This window comes from Crocodylus siamensis, chromosome 8 (assembly GCF_052110815.1).
Source record: "Crocodylus siamensis isolate JL-2025a chromosome 8, ASM5211081v1, whole genome shotgun sequence".
NCBI lineage: Eukaryota > Metazoa > Chordata > Crocodylia > Crocodylidae > Crocodylus > Crocodylus siamensis.
In genome coordinates, this window is record NC_143402.1 from 77,874,877 (window position 1) to 77,888,460 (window position 13,584).

The 13,584-nt window shown below is 64.5% G+C and overlaps 1 protein-coding gene across 2 annotated transcripts in view; it reads right to left on the reverse strand.

Annotated features, from left to right (window-relative positions):
- The window catches only part of SDK2 (sidekick cell adhesion molecule 2), a 68,566-nt gene that overhangs the window by 22,341 nt on the left and 32,641 nt on the right, over positions 1-13,584 (reverse strand). For both annotated transcript variants that reach the window (XM_090059312.1, XM_090059313.1), the window contains exons 2-5: positions 11,416-11,575; positions 4,129-4,235; positions 2,617-2,764; positions 141-274 (exon numbers count right to left, since the gene is read on the reverse strand). In XM_090059312.1, coding sequence (XP_089915438.1) covers positions 141-274; positions 2,617-2,764; positions 4,129-4,235; positions 11,416-11,575 — 549 coding nt within the window. The remainder of the gene's footprint in view (positions 1-140; positions 275-2,616; positions 2,765-4,128; positions 4,236-11,415; positions 11,576-13,584) is intronic.

Here is a 13,584-nt window from a genome sequence, read left to right on the forward strand (position 1 = left end):
ACGGGCTGCTTCGTACCCCCGGGCGTCCCCACTGTAAGGACACGGGTGGGTGGCAGAGGCTGCCGCGCACCCCTGGAAGGGTGCACGCCACAGCTCCAGGGCAGTCGGGCATTGCACCCGCCTGCCCGCCGTGCACTCACTTTCCACGGTGAGCGCGATGGGCTGGCTGGTCTTATTGTCTCCGTTCTTGTCGTTCACGGCTTGCACGTAGTACCGCCCCGCGTCGGGTGCCACCGTCGACAGGATGACCAGGGTGTTGTCCAGCGTGATGGCTCTGGCGTGGGGGGAGAAAGCAGGAGACAGCGTCAGCATGGGCACATCAGCGTCCCTGGGGTGTTTTACACCCTCACTGGGTGCGTTTCACGATGGGGGTAAATCGCAGCGGCAGTGGTGCGGGAGGCCACAAATTAACGTGGCAACAAAGCCCTTAATCTCGGGCGAAGAGCAGCATCTCCAGCATTTACCTCGCCGGCTCTAAATTATCCCCAGGACTAAGAGTTTGGGGGGGAGGCGGGCATCTGCAGATTAATAGGGTTTCTCTGGGGGTTTTTTTTTTTTATATAGAATGATCTAATCTGCTGGCAGCGTGAAATGGTTGGGGGAATATATTTTACCGTTAAATACGAGATAAAGAGCTTTATCTCCTCAATCCTGCTTTGCAAATAGAAAGGAGACGCGCTCCATTCCCCGCACGACGCGGGTTGCCAGCTCAATTGCAGCAGGCTGGCGCCGGCACCGGTGAAGCCGGCAGCTCCTGGGCACGTGTGGGCCCGTGGGAGTGCATGCCGGGGGCTGCCATGTGTTGCTACACGCGTGGGCAATGGGTGCAGAAACCGTGTCCATGCACGCTGTGTGCGCAACCCACGGGAGGGGAGCGTGGTTCTTCTGGCCGCTCGAGCACCAGAAGTTGAATGCTCACTCTAGCTGCCAGCGAGGGCCGGCGTGCCAGCTGTCCCGTGATCGATGTGCGCGCGTGTGCTTTTACACGCGGTAATGCGGAGCAAGAGCGCACAGACACACCGTTCCCAGGAAGAGACCCACTGCAGAGAAATCCCCATTTCTCCTCTGAACTCACAACCGTTTGCTGCTTCCTCATTCCCTCTGCATCCATCACATGTGCGCCTGCGTGCCGAATCCGGGCACGGCAGCAGCTGCGTGCACTGGAGGCAGCACATGTGCGTGCACATGCATCTAGCACGGGCACGTAGCGAGAGACCCTGATGACCCGCAGGTGTGTCGGCACACACGTCACGCGCCACCTCTCCCGGGGGCTCACGCGTGACCGCGGCGCCGGCGCCGAGCGTCTCGCTATGGAGGGGTCGGGCTGCGCGGGGGGACGGAGCCGTTTTCCCCCGGCAGATGACGGCAGCCCGCCTGGGCCGGGCGCTTCCTCGCATCCATCTCCCTCCCTGGGCTGTTTTTTTCTTGTCTATCCTTTATTCATTTTCTCGATGATAAACAAAGCCATTAGTTTGTCAAGTCTATCTCTGGATGTTAACGCGATGCGCCCGAGACATCTGTTAAACACCCTTAATGTTAGTTTAACAAGGACAAATCCAGGCGAGTTCCCGGCGCCGTCTCCGATTCGGAGAGCGCGGCGGGCTGGGAACACGTCCTCGCGGATAAAGGGCTCTGCTTCCAGCGGGGCCGGGGGCCTGGGCCCACACCGCGCGGGTCACACTTCATCACTTTTCACAAGCCCCTGAAATCTCTCCGGAGAGGCTTTGAGCCATTCAGGGCCTGACCGCTACCCTGGAGTTCGAGGCATCCTGGAGTGCCTGTTTCAGGCTCTCTGCAGACTCAGGCAGCTGCCCGCCGTGCCCTCTCCCCCCATCCAGCCTCGTGCAGACAGCGTGCACCGGGGCTGCGATGCTGGTCTTACGGCATCCTGCCCTATTTGGCATCCCCAGGGCCAGAGCAGGGTGTCTCTAGGCCCAGAAGCGAGACGGTGGCTGGGCAGTGGCCGGACGGAGGGCACGGGGCACGCGGTGGGTGCAGGAAAGGGTCCTGAGCCTCCCTCCACTCTCCTCCTTTGCTTACCATTGCCTGCGCTCATCCCCTCCCCGAGAAGACTGTGCATCGCGCTGCGTGATAATTTAATTAGGGGCTAGAAACACAGCGAACGTGCCCGTGCCACGGCTGAGGCATCAGCAGGTTGACAAGGGGCTGCTGATCCCGCCGCGGTCGGTCGGGGGGCGAAGGGGGCAGGGAGCTCTCTTTCCCCGGTACGACAGCAGCCCGCGCCGCCTGCCACCCCGGCCGGCGCTGCCAGCCCGATAGCATTCATCAGATCCGTATCTCCCTCGCGCAGACACCAGCCAATTCGCTTCCAGGGACCCCTTTTAACTCTGCCATGAATATTAATCTGCTGTAATTGCTGCGATAAGGTTGATGGAGCTGGCACTTAATGGGACCAGCCCCGCGCGCCCGGGCTGGGAGCGCGCGGGCGGTGTGGGGGAGCATTCGCAGGCTTGTCGGCAGGTTGGATCCCACCAGCAAAGAGAGGGGGATACAGGGCAGATCGCCTCGAGGTGTCTGGGGAAACCCCCGAGGAAATCCCCGGGGGCAAAGGGGGCAAGGCAGGGAAGAGGAGAGGCATCGCCGGGACGTACTCACATGCGACTGCTGGGGGGGATTTTCCGGCCGTCGCGAAACCAGGTGACCTGGGGCTGGGGGAAGCTGGCGATGTGGGGGGCACGGATGACGGCCGCCTCGCCGTGCGACACGCTCTGTCGCGCCTCGCCGTCCTCGAAGCTGCCCATGTCTGCAAGGCAAAGGGAGATGCGGCGGGCCTGGGCACCGCTGCCCTGCACCCCACGCAGCTGCTCTGGAAAGGGCAGGGGGCCCGGGTGGCTCCCACCTCTTCGCAGCGCCCGTCCACGCTCCGGTGCAAGGTCTCTGGGGCGGGGCCCGCACGGGCCGCGGGGCCGCAGTGCCTCGCGGAGGGTCAGGCTCGGGGGGCTGGGGTGCAGCCCCGCCCGGGCATCCTCCGTCCTGCCCTCCCGCGGGGGATGCCGTGGGGGGGGGGGGTCCGACAGCACCCTCGTGCGATGCCCGAGGCCAGAGCCGCCCTCCGCCCGCGCGCTGGCAATTTATAGCCGCTAAAAATAAATAACTGAGGAGAAACCAGGGTAGGTGGGGGGCGTTGGGGGGGGATTTTTATTGACTTCCCTTAATTGCGGTAATTAAAAACATGTAAAGAATCTTTTTTTAACGACTTTGCCATTATCATTAGTTGTTAGCGCAGCTGCCTTATTAATTTCCCATTAGCTTCCTGATTTGCCATCGCTCTTCAGGAACGGGGTGTGCCGGCACCTCTGCGGGACCCCACCGCGGGGGTGCTGATGCGGGGAGGGGAGCGAGGCCTCTGCGCCCCCGGAGGCACGTCGGACGCACGGCCCCGCAGCTCTGGCCGTGTTCAAGGCCGGCCCGGAGCAAGACAGAGCCCCCGGCTGCATTTCCACCGGGCTGGCTTGGATGCAGCCTGCGCTGGGGGCGCCCTGGGGAGAGGACCGTGCCTGCGCCCCCTCCGCGCGGAGGCTCAGCACGGCCCCCCGGGCCTGTCAGCCTGGCTGTCCCTTCTCCTTCCCAGAGGCCTCGCGCCCGCCCCCGCCCCCCGCGCGCGAGGGGAGAGGAGCGCCGGCGCGTCCCCTCCGCCCCGTCCAGGCTTGCACTAAACCCTCCGGAAAACGGGCACGAGCGGGTGATCCGCGCGGCGCTCGGCGCTGTACGTCGCAGCCGGGCTGGGGCATGACTGCGGCATCCTCCTCCCTGCTTTCCAGGGCAGGATCAAGCCCCGAGGGCACGGCGACGGGCCTGAGGAGGTGCGGAGCCGGGGGCTGCACCCCAGGGCAGACGGTGCTGGGAAGGGCCCCAGTCTGAGCGAGCACGGGGAAGGCGGCAGGGCCGGCCAGGCCTCGGGCTGCCAGCGCGGCGGGAGCCGGGGACGGCGGCACCGGGCGCCCGAGCTGCCTCCCCGCGGCTGGACGCAGGCGCTCGCTCCCCGGAACGACTGCAGACAGCGTTTCCTTCGGGAGCCGCGGCGGAGGAGACGCCTCCTGCATCCAGCCCGAGCCGGGGTGGGAGCAACCCGGGGGCGCGGCGGACGCCCCAGCAGGCATCACTTACAGGCCACCTGCACCTCCGTCTGCCGCTGCAGCAGGGCCCCCATGCGGTTGCGGACGATGCAGCGGTAGAAGCCGGCGTGGGTGCGGTCCAGCGACGTGATCATGTACCTGGCGGGGGGCAGAGAGACACAGCGGCGATGAGAGACGCTGGCGCGGCCGGGCTCGAGGCACCGGGGCTGACTGCCGCGCGTGGGGCGAGTCGGATACCCTGCCCTGGGCGCCCGGCAGATGCCCGGCGGAGGGGGGGGGGGAAGGGCACCCCTCCTGCTGCCCGCTCCTCCCACCGGGTGCCCAGCACCCCACGGCCACGCGAGGCTCCCGGCCGGCCGCTAGGTGTCAGCACTGGGGAGCCACGGGGAGGGTTACTCAAGGTCAAGGGCAGCCTCCCTGCGGCTGGCAGCATCCTGCCTGCCTGGCCCTCGCCCGCGGACTCGCCCGCCACGGTGCCAGGCCCCGCGTGTCCGTCCCTGAGCTCGCGGCACCCTGGCCGCATCCATCCCGCGGCAGGGCTGAGAGCGGAGCCCAAATCCGCCCCGTCTCTCCCCCTGCTCTCTGCCCCGGGGCTGCTGGGCTGGCACCATCCCTGCGATACCCCCAGCCCGCTTCGGGCAAGCCGGGCCCGAGATCACGAGCTGCGGGCAGGGGTGGGCGGCAGGGAGCGCAGCCGGAGCAGTGTCCGCGGCTCAGCCCAGGAGCGAGTCCTTGAGCGTCAGGTCTGATCTCCAGAATGATCCTTCTGGGCTTTAAATAAGACATTTCCATGCCGCCGAGCTGTCAGGGCTGACGGGGACGCCGGGAGGAACGGGCAGGCTCTCCTTGCCGCGTCCTCCTCAATAAATCACCACGCTGCTGCCGCGCCACCACCGCACGCACGCCCGTGCATGCACACCGGGCCTGGCATAGCACGGGCCCCCACGTGCGTGCCCTTCTCCCCCCCACCCCTGTGCTCCTTCCGTCACGCACACTGTGTGCCCGGGCACGCGTGCAAAGATGCAGCTGCACGCACGCTACCCCCCTCCCCCGTCGGTCGCACGCCCCATCCTCCCCCAGCTGGGCTCTAATGGGAAGAGGCCGTGGCTCCCTGGCGTGGAGCTGGGACCTGGGGAGAAACCCGGCACCCACCGGTGCACGCGACAGGGCACCAACCCCAGGACTAGCACGTGGAAAGGGGGATCGGGAGAGAGAAGCAGGCAGAGGAGGGGCTCGCAGCGGGCTCCGTGCCCGGGGAAGGGCAGAGCAGGCGGTCAGCGTGCACCACGGTGCTGGGAGCAGGCACCTGGATACCTCCTAGCACCGCAGCTCCCCCTCGATAGCTCCCCACACCCGGGCAGTCTACCTGGCACGTCCTCCCGGCAAGGGTTTCGGCTCCTAACCCCTTAACCCCGCTCCGTCCCCGCCAACGGCAGTGACCTGAGTTCATGCCACCGAGTCCGGGATGCTTGGGTCCCTTCCTCTCGTTGCCAGCTCGGGCTCCAGCATGCCACGTGCATGCGGAGGCGTATACGTGCGCACGGGCTGCGAGTGTGCCTGGGGAGGCGTGCGTGCATCTGTGTATCATGGTCTGAAACACGCACAGACACGCGATGCCGGCAGAGCCCCATGCCCGCAGCCTGCGCGCAACCTCCCTCACCGGGGCTATACACAACCCAGCGCCCGCATCCGGTGCCCAAACCCTCCTGGGCATTCAGGCCAACACCAGCCCCTCATCTCAGTCCAACGTCTCCTCCACCCCGGCGCCGGGCACCATCTTCCCTCTCCGCAAAACACAAGGCACAAGGCCGACAAGTCTCCCCCGGCCGCGGGGAAGGGGACGAAGAGACTCAAGCAAGCCGGTGACGCGAGACCCCCTCGCTGGCCCAGTGAACGGGCCGCATCTCCGCGCCACCGGAGACCGCGCGAACATCACAGCGCCGGGCTTTGGCACGCACCTGAATGGATGGAAACAGCCCCGAGGAAGGAAATCAATTATCCAGCGCAGCCTGGCCCGCAGTGATTAACCAAAGGAGAGGAGGGACTTTGTTCTCCGCTGCCTGGCGCCCGTGGAGGCTTTTATCCAAGCTGGGTTTAATTTGATTCCCTTCCCGATCGCGCTTGGCATTAAAAGGATCGTAACTGATTTCACGCCCGCACCTGACACGGGGACGTGGCCGCCTCGGGAGAGAGGGGGGATGGAGAAGGGAGGGCCGAGGCAAGGGCTTGCAAACCAGCAAGTGGCATGGGCGATGGCAGGAGCTGCGCTCACCCCCGTCCCCGCCGCGCTGCCCGCCCGGGCGATGGGCTCTCGCGGGTCCCTCCGAGTGCTGGGCCTGGGCTTTGCCATGAGAAAGCAGGGCCACCCCAGCCAGCAAACAGGGCACAGCCAAGGCCAGGCTCCAGGGCCCCGGCGACTGCCTTGCAGGCATCAGGAAACTACCTGGAAACTTGGGGGGCACTTTTCTGACTCATCTGGAGGGGGCTGAGCCTGGCCTGCCTGAGCCGGTCGGCTTTACAGAGCAGGGCAATGGCTGAGTGAGAGCAAGGCATGCACGGCACCTTGCCCCAGCCAGCCCTGCCTGGGTGACGGCTTCACGAAGCCTCCACATGTCCTTCAGGGACAGATAATGGGCTGGAAGGGTCCCGGGTGTCCTTGCGCCCCCTAAGCTGTCACCGTGCTGCGTCCCCAGGCTCTAGCACAGTCTTTTACATCCTACGGACGCAGATCAACGTCAGCGGCAGGCGCTTTCCTTTCCTGCCTGGGCACCAGGGCAGGGAGAGGAAACGCCCCCCAAGCAGCCCAAGGAGAAACATTGCCTTGGCTTGCTGGAAAAGGGGCCAGGGAGCAACTTCCCTCCCCTCCCTGTGAACGCAGCTGCCCCTCGTGCTGCAGAAACTGCCCCTGGCAGCACGTTGGATGCGGAGGTGCCCAGACCTCGATGGCTCGAGATGTCCCCGCAAAGGTCCCGGTGCCCGTGGGCGGGGATGCCTCGTCGGTGCCGCCAGGTCGCTGCAGCTCCAGGCCCTGCAAGCGCAAAGTCCGTGCGGCACTTCGGATGCAAACCACCGCGGCAGCAGCAGCTGGAATGGATTTGGGAGCTAAAAGCCTTGGCGCAGCCCCTTTGATTTACATTCCTGTCTAATGACTAATTAATTCTAGAGGGGGACATGTATTTGAATAGTTATTGTGTGATAATGAAATGTCAAGTGAGCATTAAAACACACTTAGCGAGGGTTTAACAGCCCCCGGCATCTGACACACGCGTGCGTCCCGGTACCTACACGCGCAACGTGCCATCCACAGCGGGATGCGCTCAATATGTCCTTAACAACCCCCCTGGTGCTTCATCAACTCACGTTAACGGCCCGATTGAATCTCAATTAGCTCCCGCCTGGAGACACCGGCGTTGTGACACATGTGGCCGGAGCCGTCCCGCGTGCCGAGGCAGCGCTTTCGCGCGGCCCGGGGAATTGCGAGAGCTCCGGCAGCCTTGTAAATCGTGGCTCAAGCAGTCCTGCTAGGACAATAAGCCCTTGAATAATTGATGCACGGGCATTAATCTGCCGGCTTCCTGCGGAGTAGGGGTGGGAGGGAGCAGCTGAGCTGGGCCGTGGGGAGGGAGGCTGGAGCAACAAGCCGGGTATTTGTGCTTGGGGGTGCTACCTGCTTGTCTTCTCGCTCCAAACTCCGGGAGCACATGCCCTTGACCTGTACATCAACCAGAAAGGTGCAGAGCTGGGTTACTGTACAGCCCCAAGCACGCACAACTCGCCTCTGGCCACCCTGTGCCAGCAAAGGTCCCGGTGCAGAGCCCAGGCCCATGCACCGCTCATCCCAGACCCCCTCGGCTACCATCAGCACAGCCGGGGCGGTCGCAAGCCTTCTGCTCCACGCTGCTATTCTCTGGGGGGGTTCAGCCAGGACTTGCGTTGGTCGCCTGCTTCTCACCTCTGCCGCCGTTTCAAAATTTTTTGCAAAAATCGAGTTGGTCTAATAAAAGATATCACCTCCACCATGAGTCCTGATTGCTTCATCATCCAGAAAGCTTTCCTGTGGCTACAGGATGCTGCCCTCGGGGCTGGCGGATGCAGCCTTCCTTCTAGGAAAGAAACGGCAGGTGCCTGGGGCGGCTCCGAGCTCCACGCCAGCCCCGGGGACACAACTCGGAGACACAGGAGATGAAGGACGCATGCCCCAATCTCTGGGCTGGCAATGGCCTTGCACAGGGGCTTTCACGGGAGGGCACCAAACGAGCACGTTGCACCAGCAAAGGGAGCTGCAGACATTCAGGCTGGGGATGAAACCCAAAACGGAGGATTAGTCATGCAGAGATTTGGGGCAGGTGGGAGCATCTGGAGAAGCTCATATGCGAGTCTAAGATCTAATTAAATTTTCCCAGCCTCTGAGCTGCTAGCAGAGGGGCTGATGGGCTCCCGGAGAGGAGGAGGGAAATCCTCAAGGTGCCCGAGAGATCCCCGAGCCAGATGGGGTGGGAGAGCGAGACGAGCCTGCGTTGTCCAGGCCGAGCGGGTCCGTCCGCGGGTAACGGATGAGCAGCGCGACTCGGGGCGGCAGCAGGCCTGGAACAGGACGCTCTCCGGCGATGAATTACCAGCCCCGGCTCATCTGCATGGTAAATTTTTTGTGCGAGAGAAATAAACATCCTCAGCCTGCGGAGAGGCTCCTGGCCACAGAGGCTTTCGTTCAGGCATCCGAGCGCCTGACCTGCATGCTGCAATGCCGGGGATGAGGGTGCCGGAGAGACGCGCGGCGGGAAGTTGCACGAGCTGGGAGTCCTGGGAGCTGGTGCCCTTTCAGAGAGGCAAAGCCACGTCTGAGCCGGATGGTGCAGGAGGAAGACGGAGGGAGGCAGGTTGTTGCAGCTGCAGCCTGTGCCACGGCCCTGCACGCTTCATGGGAGTCTCTGCTCCAGGGCGCAGGCACCCATGCACGCTTCCCCCGCTTCTCCAGTTCTTCCCGTTGCAAGCACCAGCACCTGGGCCCTGCCGGCATCCTCGCTACCTGCGAAGGAAGACAGCGAGGCCTAGAGGCCTGCCCTGACTTGACCCAGCAAAGCTGCTGGAGGGCGTGGGGCTGTTCTGCGCAGGGATCCCGGAGCCTCCTTGCACCGAGGCACCTCCACATTGCACTTTGCAGACAAGATCCTGCAACCTGCCTCGGAGCCTCGCTCTCCGCTCCCACGAGCCCCCTGGGAGCACGGGGCAGGCGGTGCTGACCCATGCCAGCCCATCGGTGCCCGCGGGAGCGAGGATCAGGCGCATATCTCCATGCGACCAGCCTGTCCATAGACCTCCACCGAAACACACGGCTCCGCTGCCCAATCTCCACTCCTGCGCCCAGCCTCGGAGGCTGCCACTTGCCTCTCGCCAGCCCTTCTCCAAGGGTTAGCCCGTCACTAAACTCGTTAACTTTTAATTACCACCTTCCCACTGCCATAGCCACCTGGCTCTGTGCCACCTACATCTTTATTAAAATTCAATTTGTGCCCATCATAACTAATTCCGGCACTCCACCTTCCTCCTCAGCAGCCGTCGGGCTCCAGATATGCCGTCCGAGCCCTCTCCAAGGGGACCCGGGGACAGGCAGCTCCGGCCAGGATGGATCCAGGTGACGCTGCAGGCTGGGCTGGAGACGGCAGGCGGGCGATGCTCTGCACAGCAGCTGTGGGCTGCGGTAGCTGCACGTCAGCCCTCGGTTTGCTTGGGTCTCCGCTCCCCACAGGTTTCTTTTCTCTCTTCCCTCCACCCTCCCCGGCCAGGAGTCAGCTCTGGGCGTCACCGGCAAGCAGACACAACGGTGCGGCACCCTGCAGCCACAGCACTTCCAAAACGGGGTCACTGTCCTTGTTTTGCAGATGGGGAAACTGAGGCACACAATCGGAAGGTGCTTGACCAAGGCTGGGCAGCAAGTCAGTGGCAGAGCTGGAAAAAGGACTCAGGTGTCTAGGTCCTAAGCCTGATTCCCTCACCACCCAGTGCCCTGGGCATCTCAATCCAGACTTAGCACCAGGACATCCCTGCTCCCAGAGGGGGGAACCAGACCCACGCTCTCCCGGGCTAGCCGGTGGGCATCGCTGCCTGCAGCGAGCCTGCTCCATGCACTTTGGAGGCTGCAGCAGCCGCGGGTGCTCCAGGCTCCCCCCTTCCCCCTCGTACTCGCAGCAGCAGGTAGCACGTTGCTTCGGAGGTGGCTCCACTCCCCGGGCTCTGCACTTTTGCACGCCCCCGCCCCCTTCTCGCCGGCGTTCCCACAATCCAATTTAATGGTTGACATTTTGCATTCTTCCCACGCCGACACTGAGCGTCTCTGCCGGGCTGGGGGAGCCGGGGCTGCGCGGGGCCCTCCAGCCCTGCCCGGGGATCAGACGCAGGCAGGAACTGCACATATCCCAGCACGTAACGAGGTCTGTGCCCCTGTCTGGGAAATGGGCCGGGCCCCCAGCAGGTCACATCCAGCCCTGGGAGGAGGCAGGTGGCAAACTCAGCCCTTGCACCAAGGCTGGCACTGCTGGCGGGTTGCAGGGCTCAGGAAGGTCCGTCCCCGGAGTCCCCGTCGTTCAATGGGGAGCTCTCAGCTGGTGGTTTTGGGCTCCTGGTCCCCGGCTGGCTCCAAGCACCGCGGCGGGCAGGGCCCAGGTCGTACCCCAGGATCAGGTACACTCGCGCCCCGTCTCACTGTCTCCCTGAGTGCTGACCCCATGCAACCAGCTGTGCCAGGGCGCGGGCATCAGCAACCCGGGGAGGGGCAGTGGCATCCCAAGATGCGGGGTGGGATCTTGCAAGCTCAGCCGAAGGAACAGAGCCCGGGCACGGACCGGGGGAGCCAGCAGCTCCAGGGTCCAGCCCCACGGCCCCGCCAAGTCAGGGAGCCCCGAGCCGCCCTCCCGGGTGCAAATGGCCCCGGCGTCACCATCCGGGGGGGCACATCCCGCTTGCTGCCTGGTTGACGAGGCGTTGCCACAGCAACGAGGAGCCCTCGGAGGTGAGGGCTGCTTTCACGGGAGCGGCTCGCGTGGGGCTGAATGACTGATGAGGCCGCGGGCCGGCGCGCTCCGTCCAGACCCGGGTCCCGGTGCCGGCGCCACGAGGGACTGGAGACCCTTGGGCACGGGCACGTGCCCTGCTCATCCCCCTGCTCCAGCGCCCCGTCTCTGCCTCGGGGGCAGAGGGGACCGGGGCTGGCGCCGGGCTCACCGATGGCAGCCGGCGGCACGGAGCGGGGAGAGCTGGAGCCGGGGTCTGTCCGGAGCCTCTTCGAGGGCCAAGGCGGAGATGGGCACGTGCCCGGGCTCACCTGTACTCCAGCGAGAACTTGGTCAGCTCCCGGCCGTTGTGCAGCCACTTGAACTCCAGGGGCCAGCTGCCCTCGGCCATGCAGGTCAGCACCAGGCGGTTGCCCTCCAGGTGCACCTGGCTCCGCGCCGGCTCCGTCTTGAAGTAGGGCGACACGTCATCTGCAAGGCAAGCACCGGGGCAGGGGTGAGGGGGCAAGCGAGGCACAGAGCCCCATTCTGGACCTGCGTCTTGCATCCGCACCTCCCCGGCATTGCCTTTTGGCCCAATACCCCCAGCGCTTGCACCGCCCTCCCACCCGGACACCCCTTCCCCTCTCCCCGGCTGCTGCCGACAGTCCCTGGGCCTGCACGAAGGGAAGGGCGAGATGGGGCAAGCGTCCTATTTTTAGCTGCTTTGCAGCAACCTCTGGGGCTGCAACTCTCCCCTGCTACCAGCCGAGCACTTCCAGGCCGCGCCATTTGGACACGGCAGCCCTCAGCCACGCGCCCTGCTAGACACCAGCGCCGGCGCTGCGTGGTTTCTGCAGAGACCCTGCCAGCAGGGACCAGCTCCTGTCCAGGGATGGGTGGGAGACCCATGGGCTGGACCCCGCAGCGTTGCACACAGCAGAGACTTCAGCAAGCCAGGGTCCTTCCCCGTGACTTCTGGGATCCGACTGGATTAGGATCTGCAATCCTGCCTTCACGCCAGCTTGCACCAGCCCGGTCGCCCACAGCGCCCCGCGGGAGCCCGCCCGTCCCCCGGAGATCACCCGGCTCCCAGCCTCCCCCCCTCTCAAGCCGTTTTGCAGGCACTGGTGCACCGAGGGCTTATCTCAGCAGCTTTCTTCCCTTTGTTCCCCGCTGTCTTTGTAGCATTTCAGATGGCACCGGGCTCGTACCCGGGGGAGCAGAGAGGGGGCTGGCGGGCAGCGAGCCAGGACGAAACAGCGGAGCTCTTTGCTAAGTAAAAGTCTCGATCGAAGCAGGCGGGTCCATTTGCCGCTCGACAAATGGGAACCTTTTCGCTTCAAAGGCGCGAGGCTGTTCCCCGGCAGCTTTCAAGTGGGCTTTGAATCAGGCCTGGATTTGCTTCTTTTTTTATTATTATTATTATTCTGCATCAGATTCCTGCCTTTGCTCTCGCTCGGCTTGAAAACATCGGCGCTCCCAGCCGGAGCGATAAAGAGCGCCTTGGCGCGGGACCCATTCGCGTACGCGCACAAGAGCCACTTCACCCGGCACGGCGCGGGGAGGGGTGCGAAACCCACGCCGTGCGCTGAAAGGCTCTCAGCGGCTCCGCGCCCCCACTCCGGGTAATTTGCTCGGAGGTAGGCATTTCTATTCATCGCCTCGCCGGGCCCCTGGGAGCTGAACAGACCCAGGACTGGCAGCTTTAATACAGCCCAGGGCTGGGGCTGCGTGGCCTCGCCTGGGGAAAACGATGCTCCACCCGGGACGCTAGCACCCATCTCGGCCCCCGACCCGGTTCAGAGAAAAGCCGCGCTCTACCGGCGACTTGGCCCCCGCCAGAGCGGCAATCGGTTCTGCCGGCAGATCCACGCCAGGCCAAGTGCCGGCACCCAGGGTGAGCCGGAAAGTTTAAGTCCACACTAACCAGTGCCTCAGTTTCCTCCTCGCTCTGAAACGGAGCTGGTGCTTTACCCCGCAGGGCAGGGCCGAGGCCCCCCTCCCCTCCAAAAGAAGCTGCAGCTGTCGGCGGCCAGGAGCGACCCTAAAGCACGCGGCACCGGCTCATCGGACGTGGCGGGGGTCTCCCCGGCTCTGCCGCCAAGTCATCGGTGTCGTCTCCGCCGGCCTGCCCTGGACAACCTTTGCTGGCCCCACTCCCCGCAGCCCTGCTCCACTCCCAGAGTCCCGGTGCTGCAAAATCCTCGTTTTCTTCCCTCCCTTGCATTTTTGCAGAAGGGGGGGGGGAAGGGGAGATTAAAAAATGAACGAGAGAAGGAGAAAATGCCTGTCCCTGCCCTTCACCCGCCCCAGCCAAGCAGGGAGAGGAGGCTACACATGTCCTCTTGTCTGCATTGCTGCCCTGTCCCTGAGATAAGGCCCCTTGCAAGGTGCTGGGAGCTGGGAGCACTTCCCCCCAGGCTTCATCAGGGAGGGGACCAGTCAGGCTGGGGAGGACAGGGGCAGGTCCCCAGGGTTATAGGGAGTCCCTGGAGCGT